At 40.1% G+C, this 17,282-nt stretch overlaps 2 protein-coding genes across 4 annotated transcripts in view; one reads left to right on the top strand and one right to left on the bottom strand.

Moving 5' to 3' along the window:
• Window positions 1-1,188: 1,188 nt before the first annotated feature.
• vgll4a (vestigial-like family member 4a) lies at window positions 1,189-10,624 on the bottom strand. The gene is made up of 6 exons (XM_049580535.1): window positions 10,532-10,624; window positions 9,810-9,962; window positions 8,674-8,836; window positions 7,309-7,534; window positions 6,159-6,273; window positions 1,189-4,660 (listed from the first exon to the last, which is right to left on the bottom strand). The coding sequence occupies exons 2-6, from the start codon at window positions 9,889-9,891 to the stop codon at window positions 4,461-4,463; spliced, it is 786 nt and encodes a 261-aa protein (XP_049436492.1). The 5' UTR covers window positions 9,892-9,962; window positions 10,532-10,624; the 3' UTR covers window positions 1,189-4,460.
• Window positions 9,700-17,282, top strand: part of syn2a (synapsin IIa) — a 21,177-nt gene continuing 13,594 nt past the window's right edge. The window contains exons 1-3 of one of the 3 annotated variants that reach the window (XM_049580532.1): window positions 9,700-9,758; window positions 12,334-12,366; window positions 13,444-13,792. In XM_049580532.1, coding sequence (XP_049436489.1) covers window positions 12,360-12,366; window positions 13,444-13,792 — 356 coding nt within the window. In that variant the 5' untranslated portion in view covers window positions 9,700-9,758; window positions 12,334-12,359. Of the gene's footprint in view, window positions 9,759-10,634; window positions 10,740-12,156; window positions 12,178-12,333; window positions 12,367-13,443; window positions 13,793-17,282 lie in introns of those variants that run through there. The other 2 variants (XM_049580531.1, XM_049580534.1) reach the window with 2 other exon arrangements.

Here is a 17,282-nt window from a genome sequence, read left to right as displayed (position 1 = left end):
CCTCCCTTTAAAAGTAATGGATTTTTCCAGCAGCAATTATCCAGTCTTTTGTTACCATGACACCAAATCAACCAAACAACATCTATGGCCAACTGAGTCCAAAGCGGCTTCAACAGTCTGGGGAAAGACGTCAGCTGTTTGTCGAGAACACGATGACTCGGCCATAGAATTTATCACACATTCACGCACGCACGCGCACACACACACACACACACACACACACACAGCCATTAAGTAGAAATAGAAAGATATTAAATATACAGCTGTTTTGAGACTACCGTGTCAACAGGAGCTGGAAGCATAAATGTGTGAATCACAAGGACCGAATAACTGCATGTGCTAGAACTAATGATAGAGACACTGATGCCCCATCAGAACTGAAGCTGACAACATAGAGAACTGGGTCCTCTTTCAAATTGACAATGTCAACACAAAAAGAACAGAGTACCTTTTCTGTTGGTCCATTTTTGGTGCACTAAAAAGGACTATATGTGAAAACACCCTAAAACACAACCACCTAATGCTGTTCCTGGAACAAATGGAAACATCATGCACTGTGCTACGTGCATTCATGGATACAGTATAACCACACTAAACATCTGAGGTCTACTATAAAAGGACATGTGTCTAATGCTGGCCCCTCTGAGCCAAAGAGATCTGGCTAATATGTTGATAAATCATTTGATATCGTAGCTGTGTCGGTGCTTGTCCACTAAAAATAGACGATGAGCTCCTGATTGGTCCTAAAAGGAGAGTTGTAATCAGTGTAACCACCCCGCTGAGTCAAGTGTCTGCAATACTCAAGTCACAACAAAGATGTCTGGGGTATTTTACAAATTGCCAATATAGCAGTACCATTTAACGACATAAGAAAAATGAAAACAATTCCCCAACACTGCCATCCATCTATCGATCTTGTTTTGGGTCATTGTCTGCAAAAATTGTTGGGTTGGATCAAATATTAGCTGTCTGCCATTATTCCCACTGATCACACTGTCTACTTTCAGATGATCTAATTACTTCCAGGCTTACTTATGTAAAATTGAATTCAAGACATCTTGAGACTTTTTAAAGGACCCCGTTTTGTTACTGCAACCTAGACATGCAAATAATACTATAGTATCTTATTTGCCGTTACAACTGCAGTATGTCACATTTTATTTGATAGAAATGATTTAACAAAAAATATGCAAAGGTAGGCATTTGTATGTTTATTTGGAAGAAATTAAGTACAAAACAGTGGCATGTTCTTCCAGAGAAATAAGGACAAAGTGAACAAATGTTACTTTCTTTCTATGTGGATGACACCTGGAGCAGGTCCTTTCTGCAAACAGTCTTTTGAGATACAGGTAGTCTAAACAGAGCAATTAAATAACAATGGACTAATACCCCAAACATATTACTGAAAAATCAACTTGTGTCAAACAAGCAGATTCCATTATAATCCCTAAAATCCACTATGGTACACACAGAAAGCTTAACAAACTCTTTAAACGGTTAGCACAGACGTCTTTCTGACACTGCACCAAGAAAGTCTTTGATCAAAAGACTGTTGTGTTCCTGCACTTATTCATCATCTGACAATCGTGGGAAAATAAACCAGCTTTTAGAAAGGTTAAAAAAATGCATGGTTAAAAGATAATGAGCATCCATGCTACAAATGAGTACACTACTCTGACTAGAAACAAAATATCTATGATCATCCCGCGCGGCGCAATGATAGTCTTGTATGAGTAAAATAAAATATAAAGACAGGATAGTGTATGTAACAATTTAAAACTGTAGAATATTAATACAAATGTATGTTTTCACAGACAGTTAATCGACATACAAAAAAATCTGAATTTACAATACCATATCTTAATCAGTGTTGACAAATAGGTTACACTACCGTAAGTAGAGAATTTCAGAAGGGTGAGAAATTAATTTAAACAAAACTCAACTGCATAAAAAACCTTTGTAACTCACTTACACATTTTCTCCTCAATAAAGGAAGATTTTTGCAGCTCATGAAACCACTTTGAGTAATAAAGACAAACATACATGTTGCTAAATACAACTGAAGTGACTGATAAATGTCAGGCTGTCACGGTGGAATATTGATGCCTACTTGTGAATTGCATGTGCGTTAAAATCTTCAGGCCCTATCTTAAACCTGGCGCAAAGCAGCACACAGTCATGCTAGTTTCAGACTGATGCGGTTTTTCTTTTCACGGCCAGCGCCCATGATGTACTTGTGTCCATCTTTGCACCCATGGACGTGTCGGTCTTAAAATGAAGTGTGGTCGGGCGCATTGTTGGCATATTGCTATTTTGACTCAGCACAAAGCAATTGCGCCATTGTCCAACAAAAACCTGGTCTTAACTCAATGGCAGAATATTTTCCTGCTATTTAAAGGGGGCATTACTCAGACAGTGAGATGTGCCTACATGGGCAGGTGCACTCAGCTTGTGGTGGGTGAAATAATACATCATTAATGGAAAAAATATTTATTACATTGTCTAAAATGTGAACACAGCAGAGAGCAGAGCAGCTCTCCGACTCCCCCTTTGTTATTTCAGAAGCTAAAAGTATAGCTCCGTTTCCTCTGTCAAGTTTTTGATTACTGTTTCTAATTTTGCTGCTTATTTGTCCCACGATATTTGCTGCAGCGATATAACTGCACTTACTACTCTCAGCAGAAAGCCACCGGCTTCTCCAATTTGCCGAATGTGCCACATGAATAGCAGAGCGCCAGGTGCACCTTGCTTCTAAATGGAATGGGAGTGGACACTGATTGGTTGCATTCATCATGTGCATGTATGATTAATTATGAACTAAATACAACCTCTTTGCCCCTTGCGCCTTACTTTGCGCCCAGATTACACGCTATTTGAAAGGTCTAGTGTGTAGGATTTAGTGGCATCTAGAGGTGACGTTGCAGAACTGAAACTCTTCCTATGTGCCAGGCCTGTAAGAGACGGTGGCTGATGCATGAATGGGCAAATGGCCCAATCCAGAGCCAGTGTTTGGTTTGTCTATTAAGGGCTACTGAGGAATACGTGTCTGACTCGGTTCTAAGGTAACAAAAACCCAGCTTTTCTTCATTTCAGGTGATTATAAACTAATGAAAACACAAATATTAAATACCATTAATGCAAATAGATGCCCCTAAATTCTAAACACTGGACCTTTAACTCGCGAAAGTGGAGTTGGACCCACACTAGATGCACTTGCAGCACGTTCTTTAGACCATGTGCTGTGGTTCGTTTAAATAGGGCACTTAGTTTTGTCATAAACCAACTGCTTTGTCATTGGTGTAGTGGAGACTTCTGTTGTTGTCATTAGAGAGAAACAAATCAAAGTTAGAATTCTGTTGTCACCATGTTTTGCCAAAACGTCACAACATGTTCAGAATAAATAAAGCCACTGCTCATAGACTGCTACTGAAGGTCAGATTTAGATGTATTCAGTCATGTATAAAGCTGTAGCACCCAGGTCCACAGAATAACAAAGCAACATAGCCTTTTTAAACTGCATTCAGACAACCTTGCCAGAGGCTGTGACTTGTAGATGGATGCTACGATATACACCTACATATAGTAATGAAAACCAGATACAAAAAATATATTGAGTACAACTGTACCAGCAGTGAGTATTTCTAAAATGTTACAGATAAAAAATAAATTCTGAGTAAATATATAGTATAGAATAAGGTTTGTAATAGAAACCAGCTATTTGAAACATGCTTTCTAGTTAGAACATCTACAATGATTGATATTAGTTTACTAAGTAATCAGCCACAGTGAGCGTATAGACGGGAAACTAAAATAATTCAGTTAACAGTGGACACATCCAGTTCAGGATCATAAAGACGACACATTAGTGTCTTCAAAAAGCGGTGGGGGAGGACCAGAGCCTTAATTTCAAAACACGAGACTCATTCTTGAACACATTAGTTCCAACTAAAACAGGTAACCTGCTACCTAAACTATCAGGAACGTACAAGAGCAAATGAGACCTGGCTTTTTTTTTTTCAAGTAGTATAGATTAAAATGCAGTGTGGTTTTAGAATGAAAAACAATTAAGTCCAGATCTATGGCTTATATGTTGATGGGAAAGGCAGGGAATTTCTTTGGCTATCAAGGCAGGTATTTTGTGAATCTCATTATCTATGCAAAACAATAATCTGATTGTAAAGTTTCCACGACTAACATTGTCAACCCAGCTACGCAAATACCTAATATATTTTCTCCTTTTCAATAGAGAGAGACACTGTCAATTTTAAGAGTACAAATCTGAGTGTTCTAATAAAAGGTCGACCTCGAGGTCCACAAGGGAACAGCCAATGTGAGCACCATATGTCCTACATTGTTCTTGGCTACGGGAAGTTGATGCTGGGCAAGAAATGACAGTGGGTGATCTCCACTCTCATACGCAAACACTAAGGAAGTGATTGTAATGTTTACCCCCGTCTGCTTCATGGATCTGCCTCGGGGGTTTGATGACCCCCATCCTTGGCTTTGATTTGGAGCCAGGCATCTCCCAGCGCCTTGGCAAAGTGGTCATCCACTGAACCTGTGATGGACACTGAGTTGGACACAGGCTCCGCTTCTTTGTAGTTTTTTCCAAGGCTGCGACGGAAGTGCTCCTCAATCACAGGATCGCATACCGTGTTAGCTAAAATAGTATTATGAGTAGAGGAAAAGACCAAAACCTGGTTATTACCAAGCACAGAATATATAAAAATATTACACCACTGTTGACTGATCTGCCACAACATCAAAACCACTGACAGATGAAGTGAATAACATTAATCAGCTTGTTACAATGCAATGTTCTGCTGGGAAACCTTGGGTGCTGGCATTCATGTGAATGCCACTTGACACACACCACCCACCCAAACCACAGATACAAAACAAGCACACCTACTCATGGCAATGGCACTCCCTGATGGCAGCGACCCCTGCAGCAGGACAATGTGCCATCACCTTTTTTTTAATATATATATATATATATATATATATATATATATATATATATATATAGCACTTTTCAAAACACAGTTACAAAGTGCTGTACAATAAAACTAGACACAAGGAGAATGAAACAAACTAAAATGTATTTAATGTCAAAGCAAAAGATAAAATAAAGACAGCCAGAACTAAAATCTAGATGATAAATGGGATACACAGCAATATAATAGACCGACAGTTCAGATGAACTCAGGATATGCTTTCTGATAGAAGTATGTTTTTAGGAGAGACTTAAACAAGCACAGTGTCTCAGACAGTCTTATATCCTTGAGCACTTTGTTCCAGAGCCTTGGGGCCCTGGTTACAAAAGCTCTGTCCCCATTTAGTCTTCAGCCTGGACCCTGGAACAAGCAGACCTCCGCCCGAGGATCTCCAACTACACATAGGTTCATAAGGGACTCAAAGGTCTGACATGTACTCTGGAGTCAGGCCATGAAGAGCCTTAAAAGTAATCACTAAGATTTTAAAGTCAATCCTAAAACGAACAAGGAGCCAATGCAGGGAGGCTAAAACTGGAATGATGTGATTACACTTCTTGGTTTTGAGTTCAGTACAATGTGCAGTCGCTGCAAGAATTTTCAATTAAGATGTGAATAAAAGCTGTTGCAATAATCAAGGTGCAAAGATATAAAAGCATGTACAACACTTTCTGTATCTCTAAAAGTTAAAATAGATCTCACTTTAGTAATGTTTCTAAGGTGATAAAAACATTCTCAGATATTGCCTGGGGGAGGTGACAAAGAGCTTGAGGGGTCAACTTGCTCTCCATATTCCCCAGAAACCAATCCAATCAAAAAGAGTGGAACATGTTGGCACCCCACCTCGCAACCCAAAGGACTCAAAGGATCCGCCCCCAACGTCCTAGTGTCAGACACCACAGGGCACCCCCTTTCTTGATGCCTTGACAGTTTAGAGCCAATTTCAAACCATGAAAGCCCCACTATGGAGTGGTGCAGTTTTTGCAGTGTGACATGGTGCATTCTCCTGCTGAGGGGCCTCTGCCATAAGGGGGTGTATTAGGTCTCCCCAGCAGAACAACGCATTGTAAATCACTTCCCCTCTCAAGGGGTTTTAATGTTGTGGCTAATTAGTGTATATAGGCATTAGATTACACACTGTGTAGTGTAATCACTGTGGCTTACCATTGGTCTTCGTCTGATCAGCAGGTGGGCTGGGTGAACAGCCATTCATGTGGCAGTGTGAGAGGTTACAATTGCGGTTGCTTGCGGGGGCACAGGTAATAACAGAGGGACGATTCTATAGGTGGAAACAAATACAATCAGTTAACGCAGACACAGAACTGTGCAGGGGCTGTAACACCCCTTATAGATTGTCTACACAGAGACTTCACATGTGAAAACACTGCACTGATTTATATATTGTTAAATATTTGTTCAGAAATGTTTAACTACAGAAAAAACTCTTCTAATGTTTCACTTTAAACGAGAATTCTACAATCTCTGAATATCTAAATACAGAGATTAATGTCTCAAACAAAATGCAGGAAAACTTTGTCCTTTAGCAAATAAATGTGAAGACAGTCTTCTACCTTACTATGAATGGTAAAAGTCGAACATCCAAGAAAAAAAACCTTAACACATCTTCCTAACTAGTAATGTGAACGAGCAAACATCAGACTGTTTTGGTTGTTCCTAATGATGATGTCCTTACCTGCTCAATGTGTCGGCGAACAAGCTTAGCCATGTGTCGCTTGTTTGACAATTTGCTCGCCCTGGCTTTATTTTTGCAAAGCTTCATGTACCTCCAAGCTATTTCAGAGCAACAAGAAGCCATTGCTTAGGCTTGATAGGCTCCCTGAATGTTGCTGTCGTTCATAGGATATCTGGTGGTCTGTGTACTCAGACGCTTTCCACACATGTACGCTATCAAAGCAGAGGCTAGCCTCAAGACAGCCTGATCATATCTGGCTGAACAACAAGACATAAGTCAAAAAGAAAAATATGAGACCACTGAACTAAGTAAAATCAAAGATGGGAAATATAGTACACTGGTTCAACAGATGAAAAGCAAGGTGAAGCATCATGCTTTTCTAGTGTATGAGCAGTGGGCACGCTTGTAATTCATGCAGTGATGATGTAATTTACGCCACGCAGATCCCTTGTGACCATGTGGCTACGTCAAGCATGAATTGCACTTCAGTTTATCCAAATAATTTTACAGAAAAATCACATATTTGTTTAATCATCAATACCCTATTTAAGGTTTACTGCTCTCATTCTTGTCACTGTGAACATCAGATGTACCCTCTGTAAGTGTTAAACATAGACGTACCTGCTGACGCTCTACAGTCCCACCCACCACGGACCTCTCTCTGGCCCCGACTCCGATGTCATGGCTGCTTTTGGTCAGAGCCAGAGGCTGATCTACAGCATAGCTAGAAATGGAAGCATACAGGTGATTCCCATGGAGACCGTTGGAGGAGGACGTAACGTGCTCCACAGGAGTGTGACCGAGGCTCCAGTGCTCATTACGATTGTCTCCAGCAGAGGGACGGGCCCTTGATAAAGACAGTGCAAATTAAAAATTAAGTGCCAACAGTTTCACCTTTTCATAGACAATTCATACACCAGCTGTTGCATCTTGTGTTTGTAAAAAGATGTCACAGCGTAGACTGGGTTGGATACAGCCCTTTCATCATTAGGCATATTTTAGAATTACTTAAAGATCATAAGCATTGCAGATTTCTTGTGCTGGTAATCAAAGCAGTCTCTTAAAAATGGGATAGTTCACAGCCTGGAGGTGGTCTTTAAATTCCTCCAGAGTTAATGCTGTAAGGTCATGCTCAGACTTTTACTTCCTAATTTTAAATTGGGCTAATTCAGGCTGAATGGTTTGATCATAAACTTTGTTGAGGATGCCCCCCCCCCCGCCCCGGTATATGTGTATATATAAATACGGTTCTGGCGCTGTTGATCTAAATCTAAATTGTACTTAATTAAATCTGAGGACTGAAACATTCCTAACAAATTAAGAGCAATTTAACAACTGTGTGACATAGAGTTCTTATCTTATCCACCTGCCAATACGGCTTTCAGGTGTGCAAGAATTTTGTCATGACTGTTTTATTACAAAGTTGGGGCTCAAACAAATAATTAACTCCTCTTCTACATGTGTAATATACACTGCAATATGTGTGTGGGAAGGCAATCAATGAATACAAATGTTTGGCTTTGGGGAAATAAAAAAAAACATAGCAGTTCTCTCAAATAATAAAACACATTGTTATTTTTTTAATTTTTTAAATAACCTTGAGCTATCATAAGTATGTCGATATGTTTGAGATTTAAAGCTCCCACACAGTAAAACATAAATACATAAGTCCGAGTTCTGGTGTGTTTTTGACATTGTGATACAGTTTGCTACAGGAACACCAGATACATGGCTTGTCTTTGAACTACGGCAAAAAAGGTGGCTCACTTTGGTTAACTACATAAATGCAAAATGAAAAACAATTCAGATGATGTACTGTAAGAAAACAAGTGTATAGACAACAGTTCAAGCTTCATTATATTTTGTCTATTTGGGGGTATGATGATGAGAAAAGTATCTGTTGAGTTCTATGTAACAAAATTCAATGGTCAATTCAATGATTAACACAGGATAATGATTTATGTTTCTTTTTTGAAAGGTACTTACAGCTGAGTGGCAAACAATCTGCTCATTTTGGTCATGTGGTCATCATCACAGTTGATTCGGTCGTCCATTTGTTCTTCCCCATACTTCCGTTTGCTTGGGCAGTGTGAAGGAGGCCCGGCCATGTTGGACATGGCAGTGGGCAGGGAGGGTGTCCTGGACTCATCTGTGGAAAAGGAATCAGCAGTACAAACAATCAAATTAAATTTGAGTTCCAGCAACAAGTACATGACTCCACACTGAACATAAACAGTCTGATGTAACTTGGCCAGGGTATGCATTCAAGAAATTACTGGTTAACCAGATCTATAGTATCAGTTAAGCTTTGTGTTCAGTCAGGCATATTTTACTTAAATGCCACCCTAAAAATTAGGAGATGACTACTAAACTGTGATCCTGATTATCACACTTGGATCACAAATTTGGAAAGAGGAGGACTTTTAGTCTTCAAAGATGGAATTGATTTCTGAAAGCAACTCTGAATCAAAAAGGTCAATTATGCAATGAACAAGGGACTCATTTACTTCTGGAATAAAATCACTTCCTAAAAACTAGTGCACACACTGTTATGGCCAAGACATTTTCCTGAGGAGACTGTGTTTACTTCATTGTAAAGATCTCTAGGGTCCTCTTTATACGCACAAAAAGTGTAAACAGTGTAATGTCTGACCTTGATGCCTCAAATTAGGTAACATCTGTAGTGTTTGCTGTTATTTTTCTGGGCCTTGTACAAAATCTGTGGGTGCATCTTATGGATATGTGCAGATTTTACTACGCGATATGGGTGAGTTTGGAGGACAGTACAGTTAATGTTATTTTTGACAGTATTTCCGGTATTAAAAGTGCAACATTACACTGACCACAAGAGTCTAGTCTCCTTATCTCTACTCAAGTAAACACACAAACCAGTGTTCACTTTATCCGAAGTTGACTTCGCCGAGATTTGTGCACCAAAAATGCCGTACACTTATGTGCTTGGCACCAACCATAAGGTCGATAAAAGTAGACGTCACTCAGCCAACCAAAACATATTGAGCAATTCGCGTTAGTAATTAAGGAAACCACACAATGCTCATTCAACAACTAAGGTAAATGTACGATATAAAGACACATTAAAAGGCACAAAGCATATAACTAACCTTCATAGTGCAGTCTCCCGATGTTATTGTTCATCTTGTCCAGGAACTGAGAGTTCAACAGGTCCATTCTAGTGAATAGCATTTACACGGGCAGGCTAGTTGCTAACATCGATGTTAGCAAGACACACCAGCGAAGGCAACAAAAGTTAAATCCTGAAGAAGAAAACATTTAGGAAAATCAGATTGTAAACTGGAATGTAAACTGACTTACATTTATGGCACTTTAATTGAGATAGCAAGTGTTGCCTTGACGTTAGCAGTTAGCTGGCTAACGACAAGTACCCTGACGTTGACGTAAACTCCAAGGCTAGCCGTTAGCTACAAACGTTCAGCTAACTGCAACAGTGTTAGCCTAGCTTTAGTTGGGTTAGCATTTACGGCTACACAAATTGGTTAGATAAGTCAGTTACGATAGCAAATTATGATAGTTAATAATATAATAGCTGTATACACATTGTTACAGTACTTAGCTAACTGTTATCGTAGTTGCGAGTGTTAACACACTAGCCAGCTAACTTCGGCTACTAACGTTAGCCATTAACAGCTAAGCTAGTACTCAAACTTTGTAGTTAGTTAGCAACTAGCAAAACCGAATAAACGTTTAACTAACGTTACACCGAGCCCGTCAGTTGCAACTTACTTTACGTTACGTTCAGCCGGGTTATTTCCAAGATTAAAATTCCAAATTTATGTTAACATGACGTTAAAAGTTAGTTACTTACTTCATCAACAAAACTAGCTTCACAGCCAAAACACCACCATGGCTAGCCCAGCTCGCCTTTCTACTGCCTTCACGCAGTTTCCCACCGCACCAGTCTGCAAACAAAAGAGTGGTGAGCGGCCCTAGCGGAGAAGAGGCGAATGAGGGTGAAGTTACCATGTTTGTGGATCAGCACGACACCAAAACTTGGGATGATATTCAGCTCAAAGGTGCATTATTCTGTTTAAATATTGTTTTTGCTGTGAATCACTGCATGGACTACCTGTCATCAATGCAACAAGTAATACTTGCATTAGCCACACAGCTCTGCAAAAGTCGACAGGTGCTTTAGCTCACACAAAAGTAAAATAAAGTGAAATATTTTACTCTATCATAACAAAACTTTGCCTCTAACTCCATAGCCACACACAAAGCATGTTTTTTTTTATTTTAAAATGACATTAATTGCAAATAGAAACCTTTATCTGAGCACCTGTAAATAACACAAATGTTTACTCTTTTGATAATCTGCAAACAGCTCAGCACCATCACTGCTGGATCATCTCATCTATAGACATTTACCTTGCTCTACTATTCAGGCAGAGTGGTTTGGTTTTGATGTTCACTACACCACCTCTGCCAGCTGATGTCACCCTAGTATCTATGCATAAGACTCAGTGCACGGTGCAGCTTTTCACTAGCCAGTATCCAAGTATAATTTTAGCCTGTCCTTATCGCTGTCTCTCATGACCAGTATTCAAAAAGGAAATGAGACACCCAGGTCCTGTTTCCATGGATATTCAGTCAAAAAGGCTTGCACTTTATCTTCACCAGGCTGTTTTTCACATTGCACTGTACATTATAAAGAGTACAACACACATCGTGCAAATTTGCCTTAAATTGCTTTATAATCTGTGCAACATGCAGCACCTACTGTCATTAGATTATATTTCAATCATAAAAAACACACCCTTTAACAAGAATACGTACAATAGTTATGCAACAGATTTTGGATATAAAGAGCAACTAGAGTGGCAGTAAAATTACAATATGGAGGAACAGAATGACAATAATAATGTACAAACATACAAGCTATAATTAGAGCTGGAGTTTGTCACTGTCATGGATTCAACAGAACTCCACTATTCATGTGAAGCTCAACTTTTTTTAAGGATTATTTTTGTGTTTGATAGCCAATCCTCCTTCTGCTCAATTTGCTGGAAACAGAGGAGTTTGCTCCATCCCCAAATCTGTGATGTTACACAAATATACATACAGACAAACAGGTGTAAAATAAATAGCAGGAGAATAATGCAAAGCTTATTTGGACATTTGGATGAAACATTAATTTAGACCCTAGTTGCTTCAAATTTAAACGGATGAAACAAATTTAAGGACGTATTTTGTTGCCAATTTATGCATCCTAGCTATGGAACAAAAACAGTTTGGTTAACAATTTAAGGTATCAACCAGTTCATGCAAAATTTATTCTATTGTATAATGTTACACGGCTTGTGTTCTTTTATGTAAATAGCCTGAAGCTATATTTACCATATTCTATCTAATCAGCTATTATCCAAGTGCAGCACTAGACGGTGACCTGCCTGCACCCGTCAGTGCATTTTAAATTTGACGGCCGAGGGAGTGTGCTCAAAGATCAGTGACCAAGTAAGACGTCAATATCATGATTGCACCAGTCAACTAGTATTTTTAGCTTTATCTTTTTATGATAGAAAAATATCAACACGAGGATTTGCTTTAGCAATAATATGTATAAATCCTTAGATTGTTTTTTATTTAAAAGTCTATGTTTGTGTGTTTCAGATTGAATTGTGCAACCAGTTAACCAGATGTGTGGTGAGTGAGTTATTGGTGACTTATTGATTTATTGATCTGTTTTATACTCACTTTATTATATTGGAGACATGGTGGTTTGCAGTCATACAGCTTAAATTCCTTCTATATTCCTTGTAAAATATGTTAGAGCTGGCTATGTGTCATAGGAGGAATGCGAGGGGCAGTTGTTTCCTTTGTCATACTATTTTTTTTTTTGCAAAATTAGTTATTAAGTTTGCAAAAGTATCTGCACATATATCAGTAAAGAAAAATATTGTAAGCTGTGTTTTTATGCTGTCATTAGTATTTAGATTTTATGTGTGCTTAAGTGTGCATATGAAAATGTAATTGCTCATAATGATAAACTGTGCCATAATGGACAAGTGCTGTAAGTTTTATGTCAAATAAAACAGTGAGGTAAAACATTTCTTTTATGACACTGTAATAAGGAAAAGCCGAAGGTGTATAAGGATTGATGAATCAATTAGCAGAGAGGGTTTATTGCATGCATTTGTGTCTCAGGGGACTGCTGCTGACGCTTCTCCTCTCATTTAACATTGCCCACTAGTCCAAACAGCCATTTTAGATTTCATGGCTGCTTTTCACACACACAGAAATGCCATGCATGGACAGGGGGCAAAAAAACCCCACAAGGAAACGAGGGAGCCAGAGGAAGATGATTATGATGCAGTGTACCCTCCTGCACTTACACTGGAAACCCCTCTATTTTAAATGCTGTGGTTCAAAGAAGCATGACGCCTGTGAGGCAGTAGAAAATGGGGGAGGGGTAGGGAAGGCAGGCACGCCAGGGAGAGAGAGGAGAGGACGAGAGGAGGAGAGGAGGAAGGAGAGGCACAGACGGAGCATCATTTGCAATGGTTGAGGAAAGCACAGAGTAATGGGATTGGTTGAGGGAGGGTGTAGCGTCACCGCCAGTGAGGGGGAGTTCTGAGGATGCTCCGCTGAACTGGGAGGGAATACATTCGCTGTGAGTTTGCACTGAGAGCTCAGCCATTATCAGCTGTGCACTGAGAACAGGGGCTCCTTTGCAGAATCATTCTCCACACCCGGTGCTTGTTGACTCTTCTTCTCTCTCAGCTGCAACCATGAATTATTTGCGCCGGCGCCTCTCGGACAGCACGTTCATCTCCAACCTGCCCAATGGCTACATGACAGACCTCCAGAGGCCTGACAATGCTCAGCCTCCTCCACCTGCCTCCACCACCCCTGCCAAGTCTCCTACAACCGGGCCTACACCTCCAGCCACTTCCCCTGCTCCAGAGAGGAAACCCCAGCCATCTCAGTCCTCCGGAGCGGGTTTCTTCAGCTCCATCACCAACGTTGTTAAGCAGACAGCTGCCTCAGCAGGGCTAGTGGAGCAGACCCAAGTCACGACACCCAAGAAGTTCAAGATTCTCCTTGTGATTGATGAACCACAGCAGGAGTGGTAAGACAATGCTCTACACAGTCATATCATTCATTTTAAAATCATTTATGGGCTGTGATTTGTTTGTTTGCTCAACATTAATGCCCATTCTCTCCACATGACTCCTTTCAATGTAGTAGTCAGGTAAGGGTTAAAAACCACTGAAACAACATATGCATCATGCACCCTGCAGATGTGAATGGGCACTGCTGCTGTGGATTGATGGTACAGCATGCCAGTGTTACGATAACACAAAGAGGCAGCCGATAGTTAAGCAAATACGGTCCATTGATTCTCAGCAGTAGTGACATTACACCAAGATAGATGCTTTTTATTGTCCTCTGTTTTGTCTCTGTTGTGAGATGTGTTTTTTTCTGTTGCATTTGGTTTTATGAAACAATAGCGTGTCAGTTTTATTACAGCTGCCTGCCAAAACAAAAAGGTCCATTATCTAAAATCACTGATAGTAGCGCCTTATAATGTGACATTTGTTAAAAACAGATGTTCCACAGGTTGTGCAGAATTTGGGAAATGCAAGTAGTCTTATTACTGCAGTGCTTTCCCTCCATCAATGGGGTTTCCCCCTGCCCACTGATAGGAGATCACATGACATGCCCTGCACTAACATGGGGAACGATTCATGTACCTAACTGCAGCGCATGGTGCATAGGCTTCCTTTGGTTAATCATACAAGTGGCTTGCAGTGGAAAGGTAAGCAAGAAAAATTAAATAACATCACCCTCACGTCTATATTTCTCCGCCTGCTGGGAGAAAGGACCATTGTGTCATTAATGTTAAGAGCGGGCTTACGTTAAGGCACTTAAGCCGTTGCACTGACAGTCAGCGTCCTCAGGGATGTTACTCAGAGGTAGCTTAAAACAAGCATCCGTGTCAGTCATCTGTGGTACGGATTCAAACTGCTCTAAACGAGTGTGCACATGGATTTAGGGGAAACTTATTTTGCGTAGACACCAATATCTCGTCGACAACTGTAGAATATGGTAATTCTGTCATCACATAATGAACACTTGTTTACACAGCTGACATATTTTCCACAGCAGTGTGTGTGCCAGAGCTGTGCAGCTGGATACTACAGTGGATGCCCCATGTATTTGCACCAGGGCTGCACAATGTGCAAAAAGTCATATTGCAATTAGATAGTGAGTCAGGTTTTTAGTGGAAATGGTGATTTTTGCATTTAATTTTCACTAAAAAAAAAAAAATGATGATGATGATGTCATTTTTTCTGGGGTCTGTACCTAACAAGCATGTATCCTCACATTTGGGATATGATTTGTAGGCTGAAGCATCTCTGTAGCACCACAATGCTTCATTTATGACATGTTGTGATGCATTTTAACTTTGTCAAAAAATGGCAGCTTCTGCAATTTGGATACTGCATTTGACTTACTTGGATTTCGATAAATCAAATTTGCACAATTCTATCTAAGTGATATCTTAATATACAGTGCAAAGAGGCTGCTTTCACACTGGAAGGTATGCTGACTCTCTGTGGACTCTTTGGGCTTTCCTGAGACATGGAAATAAAATCAGAATTAAATCTACATCCCCCTTCTTCTTTTGAGAATCTCAGTATTTGATGGATCTGATTTTCACTCAGTAAAAATATCTAATTAATTTCTGTGAACAGTAGAGCCATGAGACTAGACTAGATTGCCATCGCATTTGAGATCCATCTATACAGGGTTTCGTGTTGTATATATGAGTGTCGCATAAAGGTTAATATGTCGTCTGTATCTGATGGCCACGGTTGCCTGATTTCATTTCACGCTGATGAAGATACACTCACCTCTGCATTTAATCAAATCTCCGGAGGAAGTTACCCTTCAAACAAACCGAATCACACAAATACTAGGATTAGGAATATTAGGATATCGGCTTGGCTAATTCAGAAGGCCTTGCAGTATCCAATCATCCTGTTTGTGTGTGCAGGACTAGCCATTTATATAACAGAAGCGTTGATCAATTTTAATAAGATCAGACCGCCGTCTGCGGGATGGATGCCAGTCGTATGCATTCACTTGTTCCACATTTCTTATGAGGAGAAAGGAGGCTGCTTGTTCAAGAATAAGATTCTAGTCGGATGTGCCAATACACTGACACTGCTCTGCAGTTTTGGCAGACGAACACAATCTAATACATTAAACTAAAACCATGCCGTTCATCAAAGGTCGTTGTAATTGAGAATATTGAGTAGGTTGGGCTGAGATAATGTTTCACACTCCATCACTCTCGCTGTCGCTTTTTAACAATATCCGATATGAAGAAGTTCCTTCCCTATGTGAAACAAACGTTTAGTGATTTCCTGCTCTGACATTATTTCTGTTGCCATATGCAGTTTACTCATTATAATGTTAGTCCACTGTGTTGATGAGCTCAGCAGATTAGTATCGCTCTTAATGGTTTCTTGCTTCATATATCTGGCACACGTCCACCAGGGAGAATCAGCTAAAATACTTCATTCAGAAGGCTTCCACTGTCTGAGTGCTGCATCTATTTTTCATGGCTGCTCAATATCACTGAGAGGGGAGCTCTACATGTTTTTTTCACTAGGTTTGGTGTGTTGTGGTTGCTTTCATGCGACCTTTCACCCAGTGGTTATAAGTCATGGCGGTACACATCAATCTTGGTTTACTCAGTGTCATAGAGGTCTGCTTCATCTGGTGTTCTGTGGCCTGTAGGTGTGTATATAGTGCTGATACTGTAGTAATGGTACTCTGTTCGGACTATTACCTATAACATAAAGAAACAAATATCCCAAATGACTCAGAGGAGAAAGCTACAGAAAAGTCCTGACGTGTGAAAATCACTACATGCTTTGTATTCAGCTCTCACAGAGGCTGGATGAAAACCATAAAAAATATGGCTGTTGGCAAGCTATGAGAAGATGAAATGTCTCTTCATTTTCATGCAGGTTTTGCTGATACCTGATATTCTCCGAAATGTTGGCACACCTTGTGTCTGACGGCTTGTTTATGTGCCGTATCTCATTGTGTGACGGGCTGTTTTTAAGAATTTCTTCTGCCTGCTGCCGCAAACGAAAGCCAGAGTGATGAGAAGCGGCGGCCCCAAGACACGCTGAATGAAATCAGGAAAGAGTCCTTCAGACTAATTGCATCTGGCAGAAGGCTCAGCCATCAACATCTATTTTTCAGATCAAACGAGTCAAATCCCAGATGATTTATATATATACCGTGCGCTCACACACACAGACACACATACAGGGAAATTACAATGACTTCTGGGTGTTGTAGGAAAATTGCTGAGCATTACCTGGATTCTATAGTCATAAAAATATTTTTTCTCATTCAAAGTGTTTGCAAATACACTTTGAAACAGGCTACTACCATGGGCGTAGTTTTCATTTCAACATTGGTGGAGACCGTAGACTGTATATAAAGATGGACGACGAGTCCTCACTTCCCCCCACTGTGCAGAAGTGAAGCCAAAATATCACAGATATGGCCGCTGCCATCTTGCACTAGTGAAA

Source organism: Epinephelus fuscoguttatus, linkage group LG7, assembly GCF_011397635.1.
Source record: "Epinephelus fuscoguttatus linkage group LG7, E.fuscoguttatus.final_Chr_v1".
NCBI classification, from domain to species: domain Eukaryota; kingdom Metazoa; phylum Chordata; class Actinopteri; order Perciformes; family Serranidae; genus Epinephelus; species Epinephelus fuscoguttatus.
Note: the sequence above shows the minus strand (reverse complement) of the source record. Positions and strands in the feature narration are given on the sequence as shown.

Bases quoted from the DNA above. Each gene is read 5' to 3' on its own strand.
- vgll4a (XM_049580535.1), bottom strand. From the start codon at position 9,891: ATGCTATTCACTAGAATGGACCTGTTGAACTCTCAGTTCCTGGACAAG. The intron at 6,274-7,308 runs GTACGTCTATGT...TTCCACCTATAG, and splicing joins GGACTGTAGAGCGTCAGCAG to AATCGTCCCTCTGTTATTAC. The intron at 4,661-6,158 runs GTAAGCCACAGT...ATACTATTTTAG, and splicing joins TGATCAGACGAAGACCAATG to CTAACACGGTATGCGATCCT.